General features: G+C 37.2%; 2 protein-coding genes across 6 annotated transcripts in view; one reads left to right on the top strand and one right to left on the bottom strand.

Annotated features, from left to right (window-relative positions):
- The window catches only part of LOC108754381, a 94,133-nt gene that overhangs the window by 63,404 nt on the left and 22,154 nt on the right, over positions 1–8,575 (top strand). Inside the window, exons 8-9 of the mRNA XM_018496633.1 lie at positions 7,070–7,198; positions 8,412–8,566. Coding sequence (XP_018352135.1) covers positions 7,070–7,198; positions 8,412–8,566 — 284 coding nt within the window. The remainder of the gene's footprint in view (positions 1–7,069; positions 7,199–8,411; positions 8,567–8,575) is intronic.
- LOC108754498 (cytochrome b5-like) lies at positions 100–3,948 on the bottom strand. Of its 5 annotated transcripts, none has more exons than XM_018496833.1 (3): positions 3,827–3,948; positions 1,427–1,715; positions 100–311 (listed from the first exon to the last, which is right to left on the bottom strand). In XM_018496833.1, the coding sequence occupies exons 2-3, from the start codon at positions 1,701–1,703 to the stop codon at positions 151–153; spliced, it is 438 nt and encodes a 145-aa protein (XP_018352335.1). In that variant the 5' UTR covers positions 1,704–1,715; positions 3,827–3,948; the 3' UTR covers positions 100–150. The 5 variants fall into 5 exon arrangements, with proteins under 5 accessions (XP_018352335.1, XP_018352337.1, XP_018352338.1 ...); XM_018496835.1 differs by lacking the exon at positions 3,827–3,948 and adding an exon at positions 1,845–2,075; XM_018496836.1 differs by lacking the exon at positions 3,827–3,948 and adding an exon at positions 1,809–1,843.

The following is an 8,575-nucleotide window of genomic DNA, read 5'->3' as shown; positions in this document are numbered from 1 at the left end:
ATATATTCTTATTCCTCTTGTAAGTATTAAATAACAAATTTTCAAGTAAATGTGTACCATTAAAATATTTATACGAGAACAATAACTTAATAGCTTCGAATGAATTTATACATAACATTGCATTTTGCATATTTTAGCGTTATGTTAAAATTAAAAAATTCCGCTGATAAATCCTAGTTTTCTGATCCAATAATAAATTATTATGGCATAAATTATGATAGAGAACCACATGATTGTCGAGGACCAGAACGTCGTTCGTGCCTTGTTTGGTTCTTGATCCTGCCAATCCTGCTCCATCGATTCTTTTACTTCTACGAATAAAAAAAAATAACTTGTAAAGATCTTAGTGGCAGTTGAAAAGTACATGATTTACGACTATGTATGATTCTTCTAAAAGCAACAGGATTAAGATATACGATTTTTCTACTAAGACCTGATTCCATTAATGTAAGATTAACTTTAATCCTGGTTCAATCTACTGTTTATCTTCTTGTAATCTAGGAATTAGAAAGATAAACGGTAAGTAAACTGAGATCAAATTTAATTTTACATTGGTGGAACTGGGACTAGGATGATTGTAATGTGAGTGTGTCAGTAACAGTTATTGTGCCACTATTCATTGACGTAACATAAATATGATAGAATGCTGTAAGGTCGATATTTATAGTCGGTTCTTATTTCAAAATAGTCTTAAGTAATGTCTTATGCTGAAATGCTGATTAGTTTGACATCTTAATTCGAAAATAATCACCTGGGATATTTTTACATTTCAGCGGCAGAAAATTCAAAAATGTTGTAAAATTGTCTTGTATAATGGATATTATTTGACATATTTTCTTTCATTTTTAATAATTATTCTTTACAAAAATGTGCTGTATTAATTAAAATCTTTATCTTTTTAAAATACTGTTACAATAAATTTTTATTTTATTTGTTTAATATTTGGTTTCTACTTACTTTTTTTTTTGTTAGAAAATTACGATTAAATCGATATTTATAATATGTTCTCGAATATATTAATAAATCGGAAAACGATAATATGTAATAAATTATTAATAATAATGATTTTAATTGGAGTATAAAAATATCCCAGGCGATTGTTTACGTAAAACAAAAATTAGGTGACTACTTCTGAGTTGAGATCGCACTCAAGACGATCTTAAATAAAAGAACCTATTACGAATCGTGGAAACTGATAACTAAAATATAACTGTTAGAAGTCGAAGAAAATACACGAAAGGTATACAAATGATATACTTATGTACATAAAGCCACATTTGTCGATGACGTAAACATTGCGAATGTAAGCTCGACTGTACACGAGACTTTGTTTATATCATGTTGTTAAATTTGCAAGCAATGAATCCGAACGGTATTAAATCACAGTGCGACTCAAGCGGTAAAGCGATCGAGGAAAAGAACAAACCTGTATTCATCGTTTTTGTTTTCTTATCGGAGCTCACATTGTTGTTCGCTATCTTTCCGATTTTGTAACTCTCACGCAAAACAATCGCCTCATTACTGTGGCCGATGGCCTCGAAACATTCTGTCGCATCTTGCCCCGCTAATTTCAGCAACACTTCCTCGCCGCCAGGATGTTCCTGGTGGAACTTGGTGACATTGTAGACTTCACCGTGTATCACGATCCATAGATCCTTGGCGTTATTGTGGCTGGCGATTTCGTCGCTCGTGTAGACTTCCATTGTAGTGATACACTGAAGAGGAGAACAATGTTGTGAACTTTTCTGTGAAGAGGTGCGAGGATCAAATCTGCGAGGTGTCACGTACGAGCGATGACTCGTGATTACTTATTGACTACGTTTCTCCGCCGCTGTACGACTTACAGCGACTAGATCGCTTTGTGGAAAATCCCCGATGATTTGTCTTCGTGTCACCTTCGGACGACGCACGTATGTACCGGTCTATTTTGACTCGATCTCGGTCGCGGATCGGTCGCGCAGAGACACTTCGACGCTTTGAAAGGGAAAACAGCTGATATAAACGAAGCAACACGACCGCGATGACGACAACGACGTACTTTGTCGCCGTTTTGTCGCATTCCCGATATCTCGCGTATTCAGAGAAATGCTCCGACCGCTGCCTTTCTTTCGTTTCCGTCGCGGAATGTCGACCACGAAAGCTAGTCTCTCTCCTACCTGTCGCGCACTTCACGTCGCGCGACACCGTTTCTCGTACGGTGAATTTTCGCGCGCTTTCTCCTTATTTTTCTCAGCGCCTCCGACAAACGCCGTGCGCGCGCGCGCGCCGGTAATATCGCGAGCGGTGATATCTTATTTATTTTATGGCCCTCTTATATCTTCATCCAATTTCGACCGACGTGGAATCTACAGCGTATTTCGGCGTTATTAATACTTAATAGATTGTTGCTTATTTGAATTCGCGTACGTGAATGCAGCGTCGAGAAATTTCTCGCGCGCGATGTGAATTTTTCGATTATTATCGATTGGCGATCACATTCATCAGAGTCAGCCCGGTATGTAGAGAATATAAATTTTAATTTATCGATCGAAATGTATATCGGCATGGATAGAAGGAATTTTGGACGTAGTAATCCGGGGAGGGCTTTGAAGGTCTATTGTAGTTTAACGTTTTGTAAAATACGAACATTGTTTCGTTTATCCCGACGAGTTTGTGACATTTACACACGTCATGGGATTTATGTGGCAGTTTACGTCGTAGCTTCTCATCTGATTCGAAAGTAGGTATGTTGAGAGGCAATTTGTTTGTTGCGACTATATGTTTTAACGAGGAATACATGTTTCTTTCCGTCACTTGGAAGTTATTGCAATTGCTAAATCAGTGATGAATTGAAGTAAGTAAAGTGAATAGCTGTCTTTCTTCACGAACGATGTGTCATGAATGCGTATGAATTTCATGTCTCCATGAACTACGAACTCATGAAAATGCAAAGTGCTTCAAGCGCTCACCTAGCGATGATTTGCAGGAAAGAGTCACGCAGCGTGGATGGAAATAATCCGAAAACATTGTTTATTAAATTTATGCTTGTACAATTTTATTATTTATTTATGAAAATGTAATTCTTTTGAGTTATAAAGAGAATTTTCTATAATACTTTGTCGCGTTTTTTCAGCAAGTTTTTAGGAATATTCTTTCGAAAAAGTAGGTTAATATTTTTGTTTAATTCCTTTTCTTTATTTGATATTGTTTCAAGTTGGAGAGATTTGCTATTTTTTAAATAAAAGATACGAGCAACAGATCTATTTGACTTCTACATCGTACACATCTGCGACGATTCCGGATCTCCGAGCGGATCTCTCAGTGAGTTGAAATTAAAAGATGTCGGAAACTAGAATTATTCATTTCGCTCACTAAATAAATAAATAGCACACTTGTTCATAAAAAAAAATTTGATTTTCATTCTTTATTCTCTTGAGCTCTGAAAAAAATAGAAAAAATTATGTCATCAAGATAATTCTAGTTCCGATAACAGTGCAACTGTTCTAATTAAAATAATGTTTTGTTTTTTAATTTTAATTGAAAGATCCGGAATCACATGATCGCATAGATGAATCGTCCACACGATGCGTAGAAATCAAACTGATTTGTTAATCATTCATACTTTTTATATAAAAAAAAAAAAAACAAATCTATCTTAAAACAATAAATAATAAATAAAGAATAAAAGTAATTTTTAAAAATATTTGTTCAATTCAAAAAAAAAAAAATCTTAAAAATTACATAAACAGCCTGAAAAACTGTTTTAAACCGTCCGCGATCGTCTTTTTCGCTGTTTTAGAAATTGAATTATTTTATTATTTTATTATAGGCATTATTTTTAACTCACCTTTGGATACACAGGCACTTCACTGAGATAATCGATTGACAACTGAAAATTGAAGCTCGAGAAACGAGATAAAAGTCAAAGTTAAGAAATACAGAACGTCTTTTCGCGTCCGACTATCACCGTCAGCATAACTGGAATGAAATACGTTGTTCGAAACTCTTTTATCATTAAAGATGCTCTATTGAAGGCAAATATCGTGCGATAACGTCTTCGATTTATTTAACATTTATACAATCGATATCAATATTCTTTGGCCTTTACGTAAAATCATCCGGAACTAGCTGTGTGGGATGGAACTTGTTCGTCGCGTCGAATTGAATAGTACGATTTACGTTTAGATTAGTGCATGACGCCGCCAGTAACACCGTTGAAGTTTGTAAACTTGTGCTACGGATGCCGTTGCAACGGAGAACTATTAAGCAAACACGAATTTGGTGGCGCAGTGCGGTTCATTCTCACGAAATCGCTCTCGTATGGTTATCCTCCCAGTGCAAGGACTTTGAAGTCCTCTGGATGTTTGCGCCGAATTACCATAAGCACGTTACAGCCACTTTAATCTTCTAATACCAATGTCTTTACGTTTAATAACGCCTCCCTCGGAGATAACGTAGTCGCGAATGGTATATAATATATAAAACTTGTTGTAGTTTTCAGAGAGATTTATCAGTAGCACGTAGATATATAATATTCTTTCGAGAAGAAATTCTTACGCGATTCTTGCGCGTAACACACAAGTTCGCATCATTATGTCAAGTTACGACCTTGAGAAACTTGGGGGACAATTAATTATCCTCCCTCTCGACTCTTGAATATTCAAGAAAATGTTCACCCGAATCGGGGGAGGACAGAAATCTCCGCGTTCGCGGAGTAAGTTTCGGAAGTTCGGAAACTTTCTAGAAAATTGAAAATCCGTTTAGCTGCGTTGTCGGTAGAAGCGATCGAGGGCGCGTGGGAGGCAGCTTCATACAGTGTGCATAATGCATTGTGATATCGCTCGGTGTTTCGACCGAAATAATCTCACTTCCTCGCGAAATCTCACACACGGCGCATACTCTTACTACTTTTTATATTGCGCTATTTATGGCACATTGGTTCCTTCAAAGAACGGTCGATTCACATTGTTCTCTTCAAGTTTACCGATATCGAATGTCAGAGGTAAGTCAGAGGCGGAGAAGCGGAAATTTCTTCCGAGAATCCGCCTTTCTCCCGAGGCCTCACTTTGTTGTCCTCCGCAAAAAAGAAAAAGAAAAGAAAAAAAAAAAAATAACAACAACGCGAGTCAAAAAGCGCCTCAGCGAGCGGCTTTCATCTTTGCCTTTTATTTCATCTCTTCGATTAATTATCAAGAGCCCCCCCCATTTTTCTCACGGCGATCGGCTTTACTTTCACGAATGCGGAATGTATGGCTAACGCACTTGTTTCTCTTTTAGAAAATTAATTTTTAATATTAATGCGAATGAAAGTTTGATATATCAACGATACACTCGCCAACTTCCGGTGAAAATTGATTCGAATATTCAGAAATGACGCTGGGCTGCAAGAACAATCCTTGTCAATCCAAAACCGTTGTTGCATACAAGAATTCGCGCCCATTCTCTCGTTTCCGTCGCGTCGAGATCAATCCTGCTGATTCGTGATCAGCAGAATTAATTAATTCGATTAAAATCACGTTTGGCCCCCCCCCCCCTCCCCCGCCGGGCAAAATGTCGTGTAAATACCGATCTGCGATGGCAATTCTCATTGATTTTTCTTTCGAATTCGTGGCATTCAAATCGCTCGGATGTCTGGTAATACAATGCGATACCAAGCTTTTATTTCTCGGCTCATTCTCCGCTTATGAATTCCATTGACTAATTATATAGATATCTACGCGAGCGATATAGCCGTTAGCCATTTATTCGCTGGTGATCGAACAGCATCGCTTGTTTTTTTTTTCTTTCTTTTTTTTTTCGTTATGCTGGAGCAGAATGCAATGTACGCGCGCTATTTCCTTTATTCTCTCTAATAATAATAAAAAAAAAGTGCTCTTTCTTGTCGCGAAACTCTGAATCGATTAAACATTCCGAGTAATAATATATATATATAAATTACGTTTGCGTTATCCCTTTCTTCGTCTGTCTTCATGTACTTTTCTCGATTCTATCACTTTGGGATTAACGCTGGTATCCAGGTACCAGATACACGCGAGTCTCAATATCGCTGGGCTGTCTGCATCGGAAGCGTTTGAATGGATCTGCTGCACGGGGCTAGCGGGATTTTCGGGAGTGGGTTGCTTTGATCTACGTAATTAAACGGCGCGATTTCTCCGGCACAATACCGGATGCAGCACGCGCGTATATGTACGTGAGCGTACTAGATTGTTATCTGGTTTGGATATTTCGCGTTTGAGCACACGGCTGTCGATGTTATCGGCAATTTTTCGTTTTTGCATCACTCGCATCAAAGCGCTATCTCGGCGCGTATATCCACCCCATACGCATCACTGTCCGTCAGTTCATCATCCTACCTCCCTCAATCCAACGCGCGGAATTGTATTATTTCGTTTTCACCCGCAACCGTAAATCTCGTCGGTTATCATCGGGGACTTACGAGTTGCTTTACGACGCGAACGACAGGTGAAATTAGCTTAAGAAAAATTTAAGTGCCACCAAATGGCTGCACGTTTGCGCCCAGTCGTCTCGATGTGGCGTGATCGAGATCTCGGAAAGTGCAGGTAGACTGTTAAACGACTATCAGCACGCGATCTGAACATTGTCGTCTCGAGGTATTACTTGGAAACCTCGCGGCAAAGAGCCTTGCGGGGCGCAGATTAGTGAAGCGGGTACGAAAGCATTTGAGCATCGTTAAGTCGTTAATCAGGGGTGGGTGAATGCTGTCGAGGAAGCAGACGGGGGATCACACCCTGATCGTGACTTATGTCCGATTGTCAGAGTAATTAAAAAGAGCCGTTGAACACGCGCGCACACACACACACACACACAAGAGAGTTGAATTACTTACTTTATCAGTCGAATGTAGAAGACGGAAATGTGTGATTGCAATCTCGACATTTTTGAGGACGTGATATATTTTTATTCGCGTCACACATTCCGACTTGGAAAATGAGAGAATCACTCACACTTCTAACTTGTCAACTGTAACGAATGCAGTTCTTCTTTTCAATGTAAATCCGTACGCGGAAAGTTTCCCGGATTCTGAATTGTGGCTTTTGTCTAATGTACCCGAATCACTTTTGTGTTTCAGAAAACCGGAGCCAGGATCAAGATCTATTCGAACACCTGCCCCCGCAGCACGGATCGTCTCATCAGCATCTGCGGCAAACCCACGACGTGCATTGAATGTATACGTGAATTGATCGCCACCATTAAGACTGTGAGTGTACCATGAGGTCGTGATTTGATGACTTTTTTAAATAAATTTTTAATAGCCTTGCATCTCGCACAAATGTCGGTTCTTTTTGCTGAACACAAAAAAAACATTTGTTTCTAATATCATTTGAATATTGATTGTTTGAATATTACTACAGTTTACGTAGAAATATATACAGGTATATGTCAATATATTAATATATTTCTTTCTTTTTACACTGTTAGATATCAAAGACGTAACCTAATTCCTTGTGTTAAATAACATTTTGTCATTTTTAACTTCTCTCTAAATTTATGAATTAGTAGATAACCATTGTTAATCAGTGCCAAATATGCCACTGGTAATCAGTGAATAAAATGTGAGATCCCTAACCTTACCTAACCTGTGTTATGTAATTTAATTAACCTTATTTTAGTGAATAAACTCAACGAATGAATATGCAAATATCAGTATTTTTCGTGCATAATGCTGAAATTTTCTTTTTTAATTGAACTTCACTGATTATCCAGTTACTAAATTTAAAGAGTATATATTAAAATATTAATTAACCCATTTCTGTAATTACTTTCAAAGTAAATAACGTTTATATTAACGTATGCACTTAGTAAATAATAAGAAACTGAAATTGAATCAAATTTTTAATACATTTTTTTAGATTAAATTCTGTTTAATTCTGTTGTTTTAGTTAAAATAACGATATATTGAGTACTCTGTTGAATTCATAATATTAAAAATTAACTTAAATAACTTAATTTGAATTATTTTTAATTTTTTCTCGCATATACATTTTGGCTCTCACTTCTACTCCTACTCAATATATCATTAGCTTAACTTTAAAACAATGGAGGTAAACAACTTACTTGGAGAAAATGTATTAAATTTGAATTAAATTTACTTTATTAAGCGTACGTTAATATTGCTTACTTTAAAACTAATTACTGGATGATAGAAATGGATTGATTTACATTTTGATTCATATGAAGTTAAAAACAAAAAAATGTCATTTAATTTAAGGACTTGTTCCTTTGATATTTAACAGTGTAAGAATAGTGACGATCTATAAAAATAATAAAAAAATGAGACTCAAATTGGGCATACTTTGACATTATAAATTTAACATTGTTGAGTTAAAGTTCGCTCAATAATACATATACAATACGTAGGAAAGAGCAATCTTTGAGGAAGCGAAATATAACGTCTTGCTTTTATTTTTCAGTCACCGCTAAAGGGTGTGAATAATCCTTATGACCCGCACAACTTCGATGATTTTTACGCTGATGACTATGGCGGTTATGGAAACGCTGATGGTGGTCAAGGCAAGGTCGGCGGATTTGGCGGCCCCGGTCGCGGTGGTGGCGGCGGCGGCGGCGGCGGCGGTGG

The sequence above is a fragment of the Trachymyrmex septentrionalis genome, unplaced genomic scaffold, assembly GCF_001594115.1.
Source record: "Trachymyrmex septentrionalis isolate Tsep2-gDNA-1 unplaced genomic scaffold, Tsep1.0 scaffold8, whole genome shotgun sequence".
Lineage (NCBI taxonomy): Eukaryota > Metazoa > Arthropoda > Insecta > Hymenoptera > Formicidae > Trachymyrmex > Trachymyrmex septentrionalis.
This window is presented reverse-complemented; position numbering and strand designations above follow the sequence as displayed.

What these genes read in the sequence shown, in the direction of transcription:
- LOC108754498 (XM_018496833.1), bottom strand. Translation starts at nt 1,703, where the DNA reads ATGGAAGTCTACACGAGCGACGAAATCGCCAGCCACAATAACGCCAAG. An exon ending in AACAAAAACGATGAATACAG is followed by an intron (nt 312 to 1,426) that starts GTTTGTTCTTTT and finishes TTTTATTCGTAG; the next exon opens with AAGTAAAAGAATCGATGGAG.